A 19,971-nucleotide genomic window follows, 5' to 3' on the forward strand; every position below is an offset into this window, starting at 1 on the left:
ACTTAAAATGGATTATTTCACGTTTATTCCAGCATGACATTGATAAAATTTAAACAAATGAGTAATCAGTGCAAAAACGTTCATGTCAAGATAATCCAAGGCCACTTCAGCTCGTCGTAAAATATGTAAATCATTTAGGTGATTTCTTAAGTGTGAAAATATGTCCGAGCATTAGGTATATTCCTTACGTATTTGTTTTCCCTTTAATGTAAGTTTGTCCACGAGTCTCAAAACAAACCGTATATAAATATTAGTTCAGATTTGTTGTCAATATTGTCCTCCCTGTTCTACCAGGCTGTGATAATGTTCATGGTCAATTCATCGAGTGAAACGAACTGTGTTGTAGTGCCTTTGTTAACTGGGATTTTAGTTGTTAACTTTTTTATCTGACACAATGATGAATATATCAACGGTAGGGAATAAACTTACTCCTTTTTATATCTGCTTTTGTTTTATCAACATCAATTGCTTACTTTACCAATATTCGTTCCGCCGAACTAGGTTCAGTATAACGAACTATGGTAGTCACATTATGTACCTGACGACTAACTGTATGCATGAATAACTGGAAACAATGTTAATTCAGAATTTCTTTTTTTCTACTTTTATCTGGCATACTCGGTGTCGCCTGCATTTCCTTTGTCCGTTCGTACTAAATATTTATGACAGGACATGAGCTCATATGTCAATGTTTACTGGAAAATGTGAAAAGAGAAAATGCAAGAAAAGATCAAGTTCATAGCAATATTACAAACACAATTATCGGAAGACTAGAATAATAACTTTTTGACCATTTATTAGTTATTTTCACGTCTGTATGACTTTTGGAATCTGAGCAGGTCGTCTCAAGCGCAATCAATGTTACTATCCAAAACGGATATCAACTATGATATAACAAAAAATATATCAATTACGGTTACTATTTTTTATCAAATACTTGTACTTTCCTAAAAAAAGTATTAATGACTTTTCTTTCCAAAAAGGAAAACAATGGTGGTATTCAAAATCAGTTTTGGTGATAATATGGTCTCTATCGAAAGTATGGATATAATACTGATTTATTATAATTTTTGTACTATCGAAAATTTATATCAGTATAATAAACTCACAAACTACGTTAAATTCGTTTCAACCCATTTAAAATATTTTATTGTTTTGTACGTTTATCTGTCTGTACAGGACCCCGTCGCGGAAGAACAGCGAACAGCCGGCACAAGAATGATGCAGAACAGGGTCATAGGGGTCATCTCCCGCGCGCCCCACCTTCGCAACGGAGCCGAGGTCAGAGCGGTGTTACCATGGCTACGAAAGAAGAGTGAGCTGCTCAGTAAATCCAACAATGGTCGGTACATTTTGTTAAGTGTAATAATAACATTTAAGACAACATTATAAAGAGCATGATTGAAATAAGAAAACCCTGCCAATGAGTCAAAGAACCCTGAATGCCTTATTCCTCATATAGAGGGGACCTACGCGCAGTCAACTTGTGCTGTAATACTCTATGTATTTCCGTTAGAAAGCCCCCTGGACTTCTAGATCTGATTTGCCTCGGATATATGGATTATCAAGGGGTTTCGGACTACAAAAATATATTAACGTTCCCTAGCTAGTAAGACCTCACCATTGTACATGTAATGTGTTGCAGGACATCTTTCAAACTCGTTAGGCACACGTATGGCTTTTAGCGATATCGTCGTCATAGAATGATGGAAAAACCAATAGAACGCTCGAATGCTAGTGACCAAGATAATACAGAGGATGTTTCTGTAGTATGGCCTTCCTAAGGGCATCAGGCCTGTACGGCCCCCGAAGTCGTATGGACCCGTTACCACCAATACGTCTCATATGACCTAGAATTTCCCACTAATTTGATGGTATAGTGATTAAATTCTAGATGAAGAATGGGAAACAAGCTCCAACAATGATCTTAAGATATTTATAAACACACGTCGACATTCTTAAGTGTCACAAACATACTTCAAATAAGCAAAGCCTCAGTTGAAATGTAACCAATCTCGCCTCACCACTAACATATATATTAATTGCATATATATAAATCGTCCGGTAGGGACGTTATAGACGTGGGCCACGTGTGGCAGTGCCATGCGCTGTCGAACGTTAAAGAACGAGGTAGAACCACTAACCAGGATTATATTCTGTCTGTGCACGATAACCCACAACCTAGCACGTGTAAACACTCTTACCGGGGCCGACGCCCATGACTAGTCCGATGGCCTCGTTAAATAAAAGTGCACCTCCGAAAGTAATTCTCATCCTGCAGATATAATGACGATGGTTTGCTTAATTTACATACAGTCAACGCTAAACTGATCTTTTGTAAGACGGATCTACCACACAAATATTTAGATTTGTTAACCGACTGCTTCTAGTTTTCACCATTAAGCTCGAAAGCAGCCCGCACGTTAGTCCCATTTTGACTTTAATACCATTAGTGTCTAACACCTTAACATGCGTCGGGCGAGTGCTTCAAGAGGGCGTTACTTTTCAACAATATTCCTAAAGTTTGAAATCCATTCAAAGGGGAGGATTTGTCAACACTTACATTCAGAGTATTTAGTGGGAAACAGTATGATTCCTTTCGCTCGATCCTGTTTTAAAACTGAATGAGATAATTGTGTTTCTACTTTTATTTTGCCTGCTCGCTTCAATTTCCCCCATTTCATTTTTGTTAAACAAACCCCTACAATGGTGACCTAAGTCATAAATACATAAATACGGAAAATAGAATGGCAATTATTCATTTAAAAATGGTTGTTTTATTGTCATATTATTATTTTTGTTTTATTTGGTTTGTCCGGAAAAAAACCTTTTTAGCATTATATATATTTACGTGGTAAGATCGGTACTTATAAATATGATTAAAATATGAGTGGTGACTTAAACAGAGTGGTGACTTAAACAGAGTGGTGACTTAAACAGAGTGGTGACTTAAAAAGAGTGGTGACTTAAAAAGAGTGGTGACTTAAACAGAGTGATGACTTAAACTCGTTTTCTATATCTACTCGATGAACAACTTTAATCGATTGAACCTACTAATATATTACTGCCACAAGCTACTTAAAGACATTTCTGTTAATGAGCTGTTTTCCTTTCACTGAGCCAATATTTATATACGACGAATAAATACGCGGTGATAGTTTGTTTGCACATATAGATTTCATAGCAACACTGTGAACAGTAGTTATATTGATTATAGATTCATTCTTTGTGATGTTTAATGGACATAGATTTTTAAATATTATTAACAAGGAGGGTTGTTTTCTAGAGTTGTTTATGGCTTGTGGCCCACCCAAGTCATACAAATTGTATTGGAATTTATTTGATATCTACTCCTTTATATGGGTATATATTATGTGTGAAAGGCATGATTGTGAAAGACAAACAAGTACAAGTCAATAACATGTGTACAGATTGAGTTTATGTTGACAATGTTAATAAGAATGCATACTGCAAACAGTATTCAACAGTGTACGTTGAGCCCATGTTTAATCATATTACATAACACGCATCATGTTCAAAGATACAGAACGACACGACAAGAATCATGCCCATATATACAGAACAGCATGACAACCATTATGCTCATAGATACAGAACGACATGCCATACATCATGCCCATAGATGCTGAACGACATTACAAACATCATGCCCATAGAAACAGAACGACATGCCATACATCATGCCCATCGATACAAAACGATATGACATACATCATGCCCATAGATACAGAACGACATGCCATACATCATGCCCATCGATACAGAACGACATGACATACATCATGCCCATAGAAACAGAACGACATGACATACATCATGCCAATAGATACAAAACGACATGACGAGCATCATGCCCATAGATACAGAACGACATGACATACATCATGCACATAGATACAGAACGACATGACATACATCATGCCCATAGATACTGAACGACATGACATACATCATGCCCATAGATACAGAACGACATGACATACATCATGCCCATAGATACAGAACGACATGACAAGCATCATACTCATAGAAACAGAACGACATGCCATACATCATGCCCATCGATACAGAACGACATGACATACATCATGCCCATAGATACAGAACGACATGACATACATCATGTCCATCAATACAGAACGACATGGCATACATCATGCCAATCGATACAGAATGACATGACATACATCATGCCCATAGATACAGAAAGACATGCCATACATCATGCCCATCGATACAGAAAGACATGACATACATCATGCCCATAGATACAGAACGACATGACATACATCATGCCCATAGATACAGAACGACATGACGAGCATCATGCCCATAGAAACAGAACTACATGACATACATCATGCCCATAGATACAGAACGACATGACATACATCATGCCCATAGATACAGAACGACATGCCATGCATCATGCCCATAGATACAGAACGACATGGCATACATCATGCCCATCGATACAGAAAGACATGACATACATAATGCCCATAGATACAGAACGACATGACATACATCATGCCCATAGATACAGAACGACATGACGAGCATCATGCCCATAGAAACAGAACTACATGACATACATCATGCCCATAGATACAGAACGACATGACATACATCATGCCCATAGATACAGAACGACATGCCATGCATCATGCCCATAGATACAGAATGACATGACATACATCATGCCCATAGATACAGAACGACATGCCATACATCATGCCCATAGATACAGAACGACATGACAAGCATCATGCCCGTATATACAGAACTACATGACATACATCATACTCATAGATACAGAACGACATGACAAGCATCATGCTCATAGATACAGGACGACATGACAAGCATCATGCTCATAGATACAGAACGACATGACACGCATCATGCCCATATATACAGAACGACATGACACGCATCATGCTTATAGATACAGAACGACATGACACGCATCATGCCCATATATACAGAACGACATGACACGCATCATGCCCATATATACAGAACGACATGACACTCATCATGCCCATATATACAGAACGACATGATAAAAAAATTATCCATCATGCTCATAGATAGAATCGCACTAGACCATTCTAAAACAGCGATAGGATTAACACTATCCTCGATTTATTGTGAACTTTCGCGACTTTGACGCGACATCCAACGCGTTACAAGGTCGTGGTGAAACGTAGTAACTCGCCGGTGGAAGGTTTCCAAACGAGTTTTTAATACTTTATAACGATGTCCTTATAGAAGTATTCAAAATGTTCATGGCACATACGCAATGCGGTACAAGTTTCAAAACCGTAGAGCAGCCGTAGTAGGGGCGTACCTGCATGCCTTTACGCGAGTAGGCGGCTGAATCCACATGATTCTGAGCCAAAGTTGCAGTATGCGTATTTGACTATGATCTTAAAACTGTCCATTTTCTAGTACAAAATAATGCACCTTACAACGCCCCGAATGCACAAGATTGCACCATGTTTTTCAAATTTTTCCGACCCCCCCCCCCCCCTGGCAATTATGATTCCACATGAATAGAGGGCTAGCTATGCCACTGCCTAGGGCTATCGTAGTTCGTTCTTTATGTATTAGTTATCGTTCATGTTTTCATATATTTTTAATTTTATGGCATATGTAGCAAGCGAGCGTTTCGAGCGCCATGATATGTTCCATGGAATTCAGAACATGAACGATAATAAATTTAAAGTTCGACCTATTTCGTCAGGTATGCAATTTTTCCGAGTTTGAACAGGAAAAATAACTGATTTTTTTCTACATATCTAGGCGTCTGGGCATTTTATGAGAAATAATATCAATTTTCAAACTCATTTTAGCGATTTCATTGGCGAACAAAGAAGGGCAAACTGTAAAGTTGAATACTCATCTCATTTCTGGCCTTCTGAAAATTAACATTGCTGTTATTTTGTCACAATTCATTTCCAATCGTTCTGACTGCACGGCGTTATACTGCGAACGTACTTGACTTCTTATGCTTCGTTATTTCTTGGTCATTGACATTTGCACATCCTTGTCATTCAAAATAGTTTTACGTTTTAACTTTTTATAATTTACCCATAGTCAACATCACTTTAACCAAGTATCAGGTAACCACTGTTTGTTTGATTAAGGTTTATTTGCATTTCAGAAGTTTTGGAAGATATTATAACGAACTGTGACTACCGGCGTGCGATTAAAGATGACGTCATCGTCACGCAAGGAGAATGTGGCGACTGGTAAGCAAAGCAACGGGGTCTGAGATATATTTTGAGTTTAACTGTCTTATTTCACGTGTCGTGGTAAGCAAGTGTGTAGAAGAAAATCGCCTTCTTATGAATGCCTGACTGTAAAAGCTGCAGTGAGTGCGCTTACTACAATGGTGTGTGACAAACACCAATGTCGAAATTCAACACCAACTTAAGGTCCACATACATTCACTAACGTCCTCAGTCTGAATATAAAACTAAAGTTCCAGTAATTGTAAATCTTACTTTAAAACTGCACTCTCACAGATTTGCCATTTTTACAACTTTTTTATTTTTTGTCTTGGAACAACCCAATTTTCGCGAAAATCCATGGAAACCAGTCATATAAGACTGCTGACAAAAAATCAGATCGCAGATTTTTATATTTAAGTTCAAAAATTGATGTTTAATGCATTTTTCTTAAACCTTTAGTAACGGTTTAAGCCATAAAACATAAATTTTCGAATAGAAATATGAAAATCTATGATCTGATTTTTTGTCAGCAACCTTATATCATTGGTTTGCAGATATCTAGGCCAAAAATTGCACTTTCCAAGACAAAAAATGAAAAAGTTGTAAAAATGGCAAATCTGTGAGAATGCAGCTTTAAATGTCAACATACTATAAGAAGAGAAATAATATAAGCACTGTAGCATATGTAACTTATATCATGTTTTACGATTATTTGCAAATCTTTCATCAAAAATTGCTTCAGTAAAACTGTTTTGTCATATTTAAGATTTCGCTTATTGTCTGGGTTTCAAACTCAGACTGAAGGCATAAGTGAACTGGGGCTCAGATGTAAGTTAGATATAGTCAGGGAAAGAATCAAAGCTCGGAGTTTCGCCAGATCTTGGGCAAGTAACGCCGTTTTAATGCTGCAATGATGATAATGCTGCTGGTGGTGATGGTAGTGGTGGGGAGGAGGTGGGAGCAGGAAAAAATATCATTATTTAGGTTACAAGATAGGTTTACCTTTACCAAATCTCGTTCCTCTGCACGGACCTTACTTTAACGCTTGAAGCAACGCAAACTTAGACAAATAAACTAGTACAAGGCCTGTAGAAGGTTTCAAAGTGTTGTAAAAATGGTCTTCCAACGCCAATGGCATGGTCCTAAATGTTTCGGGGGTTATACCCCCTCCAGCGGAGGAGTGATTAAGCCACAGAAAAATGTTGACCATAAACCACTCGATAATTTATAGTTTGTCAACTGAAGAAATTCAGAACACACAAGAGGAACGCTAACAACGAAAACGACAGTGCAATCTCCTATGCAGTGATCTCCCCTGACAAGCAGGTTAGATATCTGCCACCATGAGCGAGTACAGCTGGAATTCAACTTTTTAATAACCATTTTTAAATTTATTCTTATTTTTTTTTATTTTTTTTATAACATTTTAATTATCAAGTTCAATTGAGGTCAAAATTCGAAAACAAGATAAAATCAAAGATAAATTTTACAATCTTTATCTATTCCTGAATGGTCATGTGATTATTACTGTATTGTAAGGGAAGTAACACTGTGTGAAGTTTGACTACAATGGTCACAGCATTCGGAACTCTTCGGCCATCTTTATCGGAAATGTTTTCGATAGAAATGGCCGAGGAAATCCGAATGTGGCCACAGGTGAAAGAGCACGGGCAGAACTCGTGCCGAACACATTCGTTTGGCTTATTTATTTTAGATCCTCCGTTTCGAAGCGAGGTTAAAAGCTGAACCAGAATTAGAAACAAACAACAACTCATCTTAAGTAGATCACTTTTCTGATTCAAGTATCGAACTTGTCAAATAATGTTATAACTTTAAGGGACTAGACATGGTTTGGTTTAAACATATTTTATTGCATGACGATACATTTACACATTATATGATGATGATAACAAGAAAGGAACAGAAACAGTGCAATGTAACAAAGCTAACACTCATATGAAAAGGACATGCAAAGGGATTGGGTCATGAATTGTTCGAACATCAGTTGTTTTATATGAATAAATTTTATGAAAAAGAAAAAAAAAGTCACTTGAAAAGCAAAAATGATTACATTGTCACATAAACTATGAAACCAAATGTAATATTTCATGCAGTTATGTAATGTTCATATACATAGGAATAAGAATGCGTTTACGATTACGATTTACGCTACGACCGTTGATAATACGCTCCCATACAGGAGGACGCTTGGTGTTGACTATTAAAGGCTTGTTTTGAGAAAATACTGTATTTGCCGATATTTGGACCATCTAGTGTCTAGTCACTTTAATACTTTCTTAATTTTCGAAACTACTTCAGTTTCAATGACTTTATAAAACCATAAACATTTATGGTGAACACACTTGTTTCTTTAAATTTGACTATAAAAATGACTCAATATGTTTAATGGATTTCGGCCCAAATAGTTTGATGATATGCATGCCTTTGCTTATGATACTTAATTTTAAATACAGTTGAAAAAATAAATAAGTAAATTAAAGGGAAGTTATGAAAATGACTTGACGATCAGGATTAGTACAGATTACCTTTCTTTTTAACGTTGACCGTATTACTAACCTGCGCGAGAGTGTAATCTTGTGTTGTGGGTGGGTGTGTGTGTGTGGGGGGGGGGAGACGGGCGGAGAACCCACATGAGACCCACTCCTTCGGCTTGGTGAAAACCAACCAAACTCACATGCGCCTAAGCCGAGAATCGAATCCGGGTCGACTTGGTGAGGAGCGGGTGCCATAACCGGACAAGCTGTTCAAATTTTTGCTACTCAAAGGTAAATTTAATACTCCCCATTTTATTTCCATTTTCTTTCTTTTATATTAATTCATGGCACAAGAACATTGTAAGCACGGATTGGATTGTAAAGTGCCGCAATTTAGTATACATTAATAATACATGATCTGTTTAAGGTGCACATCAATAGGGCCTTGTAAAGAAGAAAATATATTTTTATAACAAACGTGGTTTTAATTATGGAAAACGGGCCAGGAATACTAGTTCTTTGTTAGGAAAGTGAATGGACGATTTTGTCAACAGCGGCCGGAGAATTAATTGATTGATTCATTTTTTTCAAACAAAACATAGACGTGCTTAAGTTAAATACTGAAAATGACTTAAAATACGGTAATTGATTTTGTGAATGATGTCATTCTTTGGGTGTGCTTTGACTTTTGACAGTTGAGAAATCATTTTAAATTATTTCGAGGGTTTGTTTGTTATTAATTTGCTAACCCATTGTCAGTATCTCTAAAATTGGGACTTCACTTAAAACTTGTTAGGAGACACGTCTTTGATATATCACTTTCGCTAAGTGGCGTTTTACGTCCAGAGATAATGCTTGAAATATTGTTTGTGCAAGGAGCTTTATTTCTGTGTTAGCATTCGGACGGATCAGCATTGCTTTAAGAGATGGGCAAGGTATTGTTTTGGGTATTTTAAAATATTGTTTCATATTTAAAATGTATACAGAGTATAGATGCTCGAATTCATTAAATTGTCATGTATTTGACGGTGAAAATATTCTGAACAGATTCTTGGCCGCCATTTGAGAAGTTCCTGTCAAACTACAAAATTAATAGTTTTAGGGTTAATACGCGCTGAACTCATTTTTATTATTTGTTTTAATTTAAAATATTTGTCTGTAAATGTGGGAGAAAACGATTTATTCGATTGAAATTAAGTCCTGCCAGGGGCCTTTTTCAATAAAGGTCTTTTTCGAGTTTAGCCGATACTTGAAATTTTTGCGTTATTTGCTTCACATTTTTTTGTGAATTGAAATACAGCCAGTCTTAAAAGTACATGCAAAAATGAAAAAATGGGGGAAAACTGATTGCCATTTGTGACGTTTATACAGATTTACGATTACTGAAGCTACGACTAAAATCCTTTAAAGTAATTTATGTAAAGAGAAATGAAAAATCCAAATATTTTAGATCATTGACATAAATGGAAACCATTATATAGGAGTTTTACATGAAATGGAAATTTAATTAAACTGTTGGAGCAATCGGTTTGCTATAAAACTGTCATCTCTCAACAAAAGTGTTAGTTCAAAACTAACGATACGGGTCGAACGATGGAACCAAACTATCCCATAAAATAATAATAATACAAATGCTTTAAGTCGGTTAAATTGGACTGAAGACATTAACCGCTGTGCTTTCACCTTTTAGCATGCTTTATTTTTGTAATCTTCTTTTGAAAGACATTAAGAAGACATTAGAAATTTATCATGCTTTGTGTGAATTTCGTAAATATTTATTTAGATCTAAGCCGCACCACAGACGGTAAAGCTCTACTCAATAGATAGTTTTAAGTGTTCTTAATACAGTCTAACCTGTTACGTTCCGTAATATCGTGGCTTAACTACACAATATTTGATGTGACAAAGCTTTTCCCCGTAAAATAATAACAAAAGAATTAACTAGATGAGTTAATGAAGAAGACCACTTATGTTGTGTTGTCAATGGAACAAGGACTTACTGTGACATGGGTTGTTTATTGTAAAATAATAGCATTATTTAGCTATATGGACCACACAGGGTATATTATCTGTTTTACAGTTTCTACATAATGCTTTCTGGCAAAACCTCGGTATTTATCGACACAACTAAATCCGACGACGACGCAGACCATCCCGACGCCGACAACAAGAACGAAGACCAGGAATCAAGCGAGGGTTCATTGAATGGAGAAGAAATTGGCACCAAGAAAAAGAAACCGCTGGACAGATCCAAATACGGGAAATTCATCATACATTTCGGTAATGGCAAATTTATGTATTAGATATTGCTTATTTTTTACTTTTCTAATATAGTAATCGACATTACAAGCTAGCGCATGCGTGACCCATTGCATATAACATAAGGCGTAAAAATATATTTGTTTCCGTAATTACCACACATTTGTGCACTTGCCGCGACCTTTTCGTAATCTATTTTTTTTTGTCATTTTGACAAGACGCGTTAACGTGTAATGCTTCTGTAGAGTGTCTAGTAAATTCACCCGGACCAAATACATGTAGCGAAGAATGAATAAATGACACTCTGGCTGAATGGGTCGAGTTATATGAAACGTTGTATATATCCTCTTTTAAGTGAAAACGGGATAAAATCACTATTCTTTGCCTAATAGAATTGTTCTGTATTCTGCGATTCTGTACGTGATTGGATATATGGCTGAAGTCATGCCACGTGTAGGAAGAGCGAAGGGGCGATACTGCATGTGATTGGATATATGGCTGTAGTCATGCCACGTGTAGGAAGAGCAAAGGGGCGATACTGTACGTGATTGGATATAAAGCTGCAGACACCCTCACAGCTAACAAGAACACTTAGTCTAAATGAAGCAATCATTGTATACGGAGATAAGAAAAAAACTATTCATGTAGTGACTAATAAATAAAAATCATAAGCTGTTTTAATTAAATGTATCTTAAAATATACAACTACATATTGTAAGTTATGCCGTGTCACCTCATCGGCAGTGAGTGTCGCCACCAGCCCATATAGAAGTTTGCGTGCCGAGCGATTAATTTGAAATAAATTTCACTTTCGAACATGGTTCAAATTGATTTTCACTCATGGATAGAATCAACCACGCATCATTATCCAGATGGTTCGATATGGCAAACAATGGCCCATGTTTGCAATCACTGACGGCGTTCTGCATGTCTGTATGGGTTCCCCATGGTAAACAGTCCAACGGGAGAAAATGCCTCCGACGGAAACGCGGATTTAGTGTTCAAACACGAGATCGTTATCAAACACCGTTAATTATCTTGTATTGATTTTGATTATAATTATTCATTTAAAATCAGACCGACCAGTGTAGTATGGATAAACGTATAATACAGTGAACCTTAAAAATATTATAATTATAATCATTATTCTTTTATAAACTTACAACTCGCCGTGGACCATTCATTAAGAAGTCCGTTTTATAGGTATGTGCGACTCTGTAATTTGGTAGACTGGACTTTGTTACTTTATATAATCTGTTCGACTATGAGGAACATTTCAGTGTAAATCAGATTTACCAAAGCTGTAATAAATAATGCAATATTTATACATTAAGGTACGCGTGCACCAAAGTAATTATGATGTTATCTAATTAATGAATCGAATGTTCCGGCTAATTCTTTCGGACTAATACTGTGATACCGAAAGTGAACCGTATGATTGGATATGCATATCACATAAAAATTATTGTAAATCACGATTTTTTTTTGTTAAAGTAAACAGCAAGAAATATCGGCATTTTATTCTCGAGCGAGCGCTCATGAACTTCCTTTTACTGTGCCAATACAGTACAGTCAATAGGACTTTTTTATTACGTCCCTTGAACAAATATTAGACGAAAAATAATATTAATTTAATTTGAGCTTAGAATATAATTATAAGAAATATGAGATTAATATTAGAATTGTGATAACATAGTTGCTAAGTTGAAATGTAATTTCAAATATATACACGGTGCACCTCTTGAAAGGTAATTGCGAAACCGCCAACAAAAAGCGGATGTTTTTACAGCCCGCGAAATGTGAAGACTGATCTCTTCACCCCTTTCGCATGCATGGGCACATATATATTACACATTATAAAATATGACATAATACGAAACTGAAAATGTACTTAATACTAATGGGTAGTATTGTTTGTGTTTTCCTTTAATTTACCTTTTTGTTTTTAAAAGTGGCCGATTCTTCTGTATTCTGAAAAGGTGAACGTCATATGTTTACATAGCTAGTCTTTCCTATAAGATAAGACATATTCCAACCATAGTTCAATTTATATTTGACATATTTATATAACATTATTCTAAGTAATATAGATAATGAATCAAATTGCAAGGGTTGTATTGCAAATAAAGCTTATTTCTTATTGTTCAAACACGAACAACGAAAGCTCAGTGGATCAAAAAATGTACTAAATCCTTGGTACAGCGAATTCATGACTGAACTTCTAAAAGCTATTCATGCCGAGTTCGTGTGAAATCGGCTTCAAAATAGGTCGGACATTGATGAAAAAATATACAAAAAGGGGTCATATAAATGCGTACTATTTTTGAACACGGTTTTCGCCTTTGTTCATTCAAGTGAAGGTATGTGTCATTATTGAAACCGCTTTTAAAAACGTTCTTATTATGAAGTAAATATACATATATAGATATAATTGTACATGTTTTCAACTACTGCTTTCAGGCGCGGGCAAGAGTTTTGGTGAGATTGCACTGATAAGCGAGGACAGTGTTCGGAACGCTACGGTTATTGGTGACGAGGACACAGACCTGCTCGTTATTCACAGGGACCTCTTCAATAGATCCATGAAGGTATCACAAATTTTCAGTGCGATTGATTTCGTTTGGTTAAATGAAGTTGTTACATCTCGGGAATAGACAGGTACCTAGCACAAAGTTAAACTTCTTTAATTGACAACGATTGTGAAACAACTGATTAAAGATTATATTAATCACTCTCGTCGGTACGATGTTAACTCGAAAGTATGGTCTTGTGTTGTGGGGTAAACCGGAGTACCCTGAGAAAACCCCGATGACCACTAACCAAACTCGCGCCGGTGACCACTAACCAAACTCGCGCCGGTGACCACTAACCAAACTCGCGCCGGTGACCACTAACCAAACTCGCGCCGGTGACCACTAACCAAACTCGCGCGCAGGCCGGGAATCGAACCCAGGTCTCTTAGTTGAGACGAGAGTGTGCTAACTGTGTTGTAAAGTATTCGTTCTTCATCGTATAAGACTTTGTATAACTTCCAAATTTCACATTTGCAGGCCCAGCAGGAAAAGGAATATGCGGAGAGGAAGGCGTTTATCGAGGAAAGCTGGCTGTTTTCTGATTGGTCCGCCAAGTTCAAGCACCTGCTCGAGATGAGTCTTCGCAAAGAGGTTCTACACTACGGCACATGTCTTATGAAGCAGGGGGAACCTGCAGACGGACTGATATTCATTTTAAGGTTATCCAGTCTAGCATGATTTTTAGCTCAGGAAATGAGTATTAAGGTTTTTAGCTGACAACTAGGCCAAAGTAAAATGTATTTCTGAAAGTATTTTATGTTACAGTGTGTGCATGCACATTTTCATTTTGTTCGTATTATGTTGCCAAAAATCTCCCGGCCGGGGGCATTGTATTATTTTGTTACTGCATTAAAGTTGAAGTCCATTACTGTGTAACGTTGTAAAAAAATCTCCAATCCCTGTTTCAGCGGTCAGGCGAAGCTGATGACGGACCCAGGGCGCCACGCCCAACAGTTTCCGCAGCTGATGACCCAGCGCTCAGTCATAGAGAGGGAGTTCGGCATGTAAGTGTCGGCATGGGCCCGTATCATTTAAGAATCATTTTAGAATCATTGCGTAACTTGGTAACAAGTTGCTAGTTCCATTCCTTCTACTTCATCGACTATGAACGGATCTATGACAAACAAAGATACTTAACGACAAAGACCTGTATTAAAAACGAGCTCATTTATATAATATTTTTGGCGATATTTTTTTCGCACCAGATATATTACGCACGTAAGCTCATCTGTGTTGCTAGCTTCACTCTGCATGCTTAAGTATCATTCCGAAATTCTGTGACTGAATATATTCATCTATATTACGCCTCTTTCTGTCACCGGTTCACCCAACCTGTTCTTGGTAGTGAGCGCGCACGTATGTACTCTGTACATAAGTAGGCAAAATATGTAGGCATGGGTTATACCATACTAAACAAATGGTTAAATAAATCTTCGATAAATTAAGTATTGTATATAAACTGTTATTATCTTATCAGGGAGACTTTATCCCATTCGGGGCTCAATACTTTGAACAAAAGAATCGTGATACACCAGACATAATGCTAACACTATTGTGACACAAACGCCATGATTTCAGCAATAATAAGGAGAATGTACACCGGAAGACTCCACGCGGCCTAACTCAGCGGCAGATCCGAGTACGTCGGAAAGAGGGCTACGCGGCCGCTGAGAGACGCTACATGACCAAGACAATTGACGTGTGTACCATTGAACGAAACGAGGCGTTGGGTAAGGCATTTCGATCGTTGTGGGTTTTTTTTAAATAGCATGTCATTTTCACTTTCCGGAGCGGTTAAGATATCCGATGTACAAATGAGCTTTTTAAAACTATTTGTTGAACCATGGGATTTGATACCTGGCCTCTCTATATCACTTGACCATCCGTTGACCATCAGTCGACGGTTTATGCTGGTTACTGAAATGAACTATTTTGTAATATCTTTATGAAGTACAAGTTTGTTATATTATATAAGACATTCTTTCATACACTCTTTCCTAACTATTAAAGTTGGTAGAAACCTTAACATCTCAATGATTTATAATGTTAGTACAAGGATTATCCGGAAAGTTTTGAGAACGTTTTAAAATAAAAAACAACAACAACACGCTCTTCCAATTGCAAAATAGTTTTAACTATTGAATTGTAAACACCATGTTTCACTTCACGGAGCATTTTGTGTTAATGTATTGCGTATTTGTATTAATTTTGCTAATTTCGCATATTATTTTAATTAGTCTTTGCATATGGCTCAAATAAGTATGTGTGCGTGCTCGCTTATTTCACATACATAAACCTGTTTGCCCCGTAACCATGTACGTGTGTGTGTTCCAGGTGACATGGAGATGGTAATGGAGATGGACACGTGCCCGTGTACCGTCACATGCACGGCCAATACTACCGTTCTTATTCTGGACGCCAAGAACTACGACCGCCTCGTCGTTAAGAAAAACCCGAACACCATCACCAAGTTGCGTCACAGCGTCCTAAAGAAGCTCCACAGTCGCCTGTCAACTACGAATGGATGCCATGTTCCGCTGCTCAAAACAGTGCACGACAAACTTGCCGAGGAACTCAGACCGAAAATCCGTGAAGAATCTAAAAGAATTAAGGTTGACGATGATAGAAATACAAAGCTAGCAATGATGGTTAAACTGTATTTAAAAGACAGGGGTCCACTGTTGGATCCTTTGTTGCCGGACTCCTTCCAAGCGAGGCTAAGCTCGGAAAGGCGAAATAAATTACTTGAGAAAAGGATCAACCAAAAAATTGAAGATGCGGCGTTACAGCGGCAGCGGCGGCATCGGGCTCCGCGGTCTCTAAAGCAGCTCAAATCCAGCGCCGCTGAGTCCGAGCTGCTACATCCGGGCGGAAGTTGGCTAGCAACCGCTAAACCATCCATGGATAGACAAATACGACCGAAAACTGCGATAGGCATTGAATCAAGGTCGGCCATTGAAGCGTTAGGTGCGCAAAGACCGGAAACGTCTCCTTCGAAGTCCGGTGGAGTATTTCATTTAACTGAGTGTGAGACTTCTGATGAAACAGGCGAAACAGTATCGAAGGAAAGATCAGTTCTTGTAACAGAGGAGTTTGATCACGTCTTTCAGCAAATCGACACGATACAGCGAGGAAAGTCAGTGGCGAGGTCAAAGGTGATTTGTTCAGTGGCAGCAAAGAGTGAATTGCGAGACGAGACGGAACGCGCTCACCTTGGATACACAGCAGACGACATGTACGATCTCCATGACGACGACTATTTTGATTATGAGACAAGTGCGAGCAAGCTGAAAAGCCTAGAGGAGAGAATGAAGACCTTTTGTGATGGAGTGCGGACCAAGCGTTACAACGACCCGCTTCGTGTCGACGAGATGCGCACATTCATAGTAAAGGTGAAAATGATTCCAACGTGTATATAAGTCTAACGCAATGTGCATACATGCGCCATATAAACAATAACATTTTATATAATACATAAAGTCAGCTGTTTTCTTCGGTGAATCACGCTCGGATATCATTTCCGAAGTATAACAACAGTACAGCATACCTTTAGAGATAAAGATTTATTTTTAATGGATCATGAGAACACGCACTTGCTGGGTTTTGGGCCTACGATCTTATCGGCAAGCGGTGGAGGCCTGTATAACAAATTATAAGGGCCATCGCGATCCCGCCCCTCGCCTTTCGAAAATGTCAATGAAAAAACGCGATAATTGTTTGTTAAAATGTCGCATCTTTATTTTTAATTTGAACAGAACATTATGTAGTAAAACCTCTAGGTAGTCACTGAACAAAGTTGCCTCAATGCGTAGATGAAACAATAAATATCTCGTTTTTTACACTCCCGACTTATTCAAAAAAGATATACCGAAGTAAATGTCAAATCTCGCATCGAATTTTAAAGTTACCCAAATACAAGCACTATACATTTAAAAGGAAAAAAAAAACACAGGAAAATTAGCAAACACTTTATTTATTCTTGTGCAATTACTATGGCGACGTGTGGGATCGTGATGGCCCTAAAGGGATTCCGAACTTAGACTATTTTCAGTCTAACGACAAGCGGTACGAAGCGATCTTTCCCTTCCGCTTCGATTGTTATCTCGCCGAACCCAAACGTTTAGAGAGGGGATATAGTTTTGGCGTTGTCCATTCTCTCGTATTATTCCTGTCCTGAACCACATCGGCTTGGTAGTGATTGGTTAGATTATGTTCAAACTTAGTCAAAATGTTCACGGTTCAAGTTTCAACCGCTTGTAAAATTTGATCACATTGGATAAAAAAATGTGACAAAGTCAAATCTTACTTAGTAAAACCTTTGAAACACACTACAGGCATTTAATGAAACTGGGTCACATGAGGTCAGAAACTAGGTCACTAGATCAAATATTTCATGTTTTTATCCGGAACCACGTACTGATATAAATATTGGTCAGACTTTGTTCCAACTGCAGTCAGAATGATCCACTTGATGTTATCTCTTCATTGATTGATTTTTTTCTATTGATTGATATCCGCTCCAATCTTCATGAAACTGGATCAGAGAATTTACCTCGATGAAATCTTGGCTAAGTTTGAAACTAGTTCACATGGGGCCAATAACTAGGTCACTAGGTCAAGCTTTGTTTATTCTTTTACTTGGGAGCACTGTAGAGGCTATATTTTTTTTTACAATATGTCTGGTCCAATCTTTATGAAACTTAATAAGAATGTTTGCCCTGATGAACTATTTTATAAATTTAAAAATGGGTAACATGCAGTCAAAATTTAAGTTAATAGGGCAAATCTAAATGCTACACAATACACATTTTTTATTTCCAACCATTGCAAACAATCTCATATCGCGTATCCAATGTTCATGAGTCTAGTACTCTGCAACCATAGTTCATGTTTCGGTTGGAAACTGCCATCTACTTTGCACAATCTGGTGGGGGATATCAATTCAAGCTACTTGCTTGCTTGTTACAAATTACAGCATTGACTCTAGATTAATATTTTTTAGCACAGTGATTTGATGGGAATGAACTCCAACCACCCAACCTGAGAGGCATTTTGAGAAGTTCTGGCATTGTTAAACTGCAGTAATTCAAAGTTATTTTATGCTTTATCCGATCGCGAATGTTACCATGCGACATAATATTTAATCAATACTTCATGATCAAACAATGGCATAGGCGAATAATAAAAAAAGGAAAAAGGGACTTCACGAAATTAAAACAATATACATGTACGCTAATTTCATCGTTTCATTCCAGGATTCTGACAGTGTTCCAATGTCAGGAGGCACAGTGTATGTAAATCGGCGTCCATGTTTGCTTCCACGAAACGCAAGAGCCGGAAGTGACGTTCACCAGCACGTGCGTCGCTACATAATAACGCGGGATGCGAGCCAGTATACATCATCAGCATCGTCGTTGCGACCAAAGTCTGCCATGGTCGTCTCAAATAAACAGCGAGAAAGGCCCAGGACGGCCTATTAGTTTACAAAATATTTTATGTTTGAATATATCTGTAATTGTATGCATTAATTAACTTTTTATACTATACTGCTCATCTATTATTACAATAAGCAGTGTTATATACCATTATATGTTAAACATACTGTAGAATTTCACTTAAATTTTACCAAAAAGGAATGAAACGTGACCTCTCTCGAAATGGCCAAAAAAATAAATTACGATTAAAGTAAATTAAAATAATTATTTGAAAGGCTATTTTGAAAGGGAATTTCATATTGTAAATCAATTGAAAAACAATATCTTCCAAACGGACGGACTAAATATATTTAAATTCAGATATCATACTGAGAACACTTGGAACTCGTTAATTGCCTTTTTATCTTTATATTGTAAGGTAAAGCCCTATCAAAATAAACATTTTGCCAAACAATTGAATGATGGAACTTACTAGTAAAATCCTCGAAAGTTTATCGAACATTATTGACTATGTAAGTAGTGTTCTGTGTACGTGTGTTTGTTAAATGAACACCAAAACGCAATCTTGGTTTGCAGTATGTGAACCGCACATTCAATTTTGCATGTTTACTTTTTACTACGGATCAGCACTGGACATCCTACAAATGCATATTTTCATAATGCCTAACACATAATTAGACTTAGAGTCTAGATAGGACATACTGTTTTTATATTCGCATTTAGTATTATAGTTATTTGAGAAATTGAAATAAATTTATTTAAAATTGGAGTCAACTGCCTTGAATTTACGAGCGATTTAATGGCATGCATGAACACCTACAGCATACAGGGGCGCGCCCATATGCCATGAGATCGGGCAAAGATATACATTCAAAGTTTTGTGTTATGATATCAAGATCATTGATGAAAACATCGCGCAGGAACATATGCTGGCGGTTTCATACCGAAT

The 19,971-nt window shown here is 37.3% G+C and overlaps 1 protein-coding gene across 1 annotated transcript; it reads left to right on the forward strand.

Moving 5' to 3' along the window:
- Positions 1-858: 858 nt before the first annotated feature.
- Positions 859-19,207, forward strand: LOC128208411 (uncharacterized). Its single transcript, XM_052911970.1, has 10 exons — positions 859-915; positions 1,201-1,342; positions 6,191-6,278; positions 10,836-11,035; positions 13,475-13,602; positions 14,065-14,246; positions 14,496-14,591; positions 15,166-15,317; positions 15,922-16,979; positions 18,843-19,207. Exons 1-10 carry the CDS (start codon positions 859-861, stop codon positions 19,065-19,067), a joined length of 2,328 nt encoding a protein of 775 aa, XP_052767930.1. The 3' UTR covers positions 19,068-19,207.
- Positions 19,208-19,971: the final 764 nt, after the last annotated feature.

The sequence above is a fragment of the Mya arenaria genome, chromosome 11 (assembly GCF_026914265.1).
Source record: "Mya arenaria isolate MELC-2E11 chromosome 11, ASM2691426v1".
In the NCBI taxonomy this organism is placed as follows: Eukaryota; Metazoa; Mollusca; class Bivalvia; order Myida; family Myidae; genus Mya; species Mya arenaria.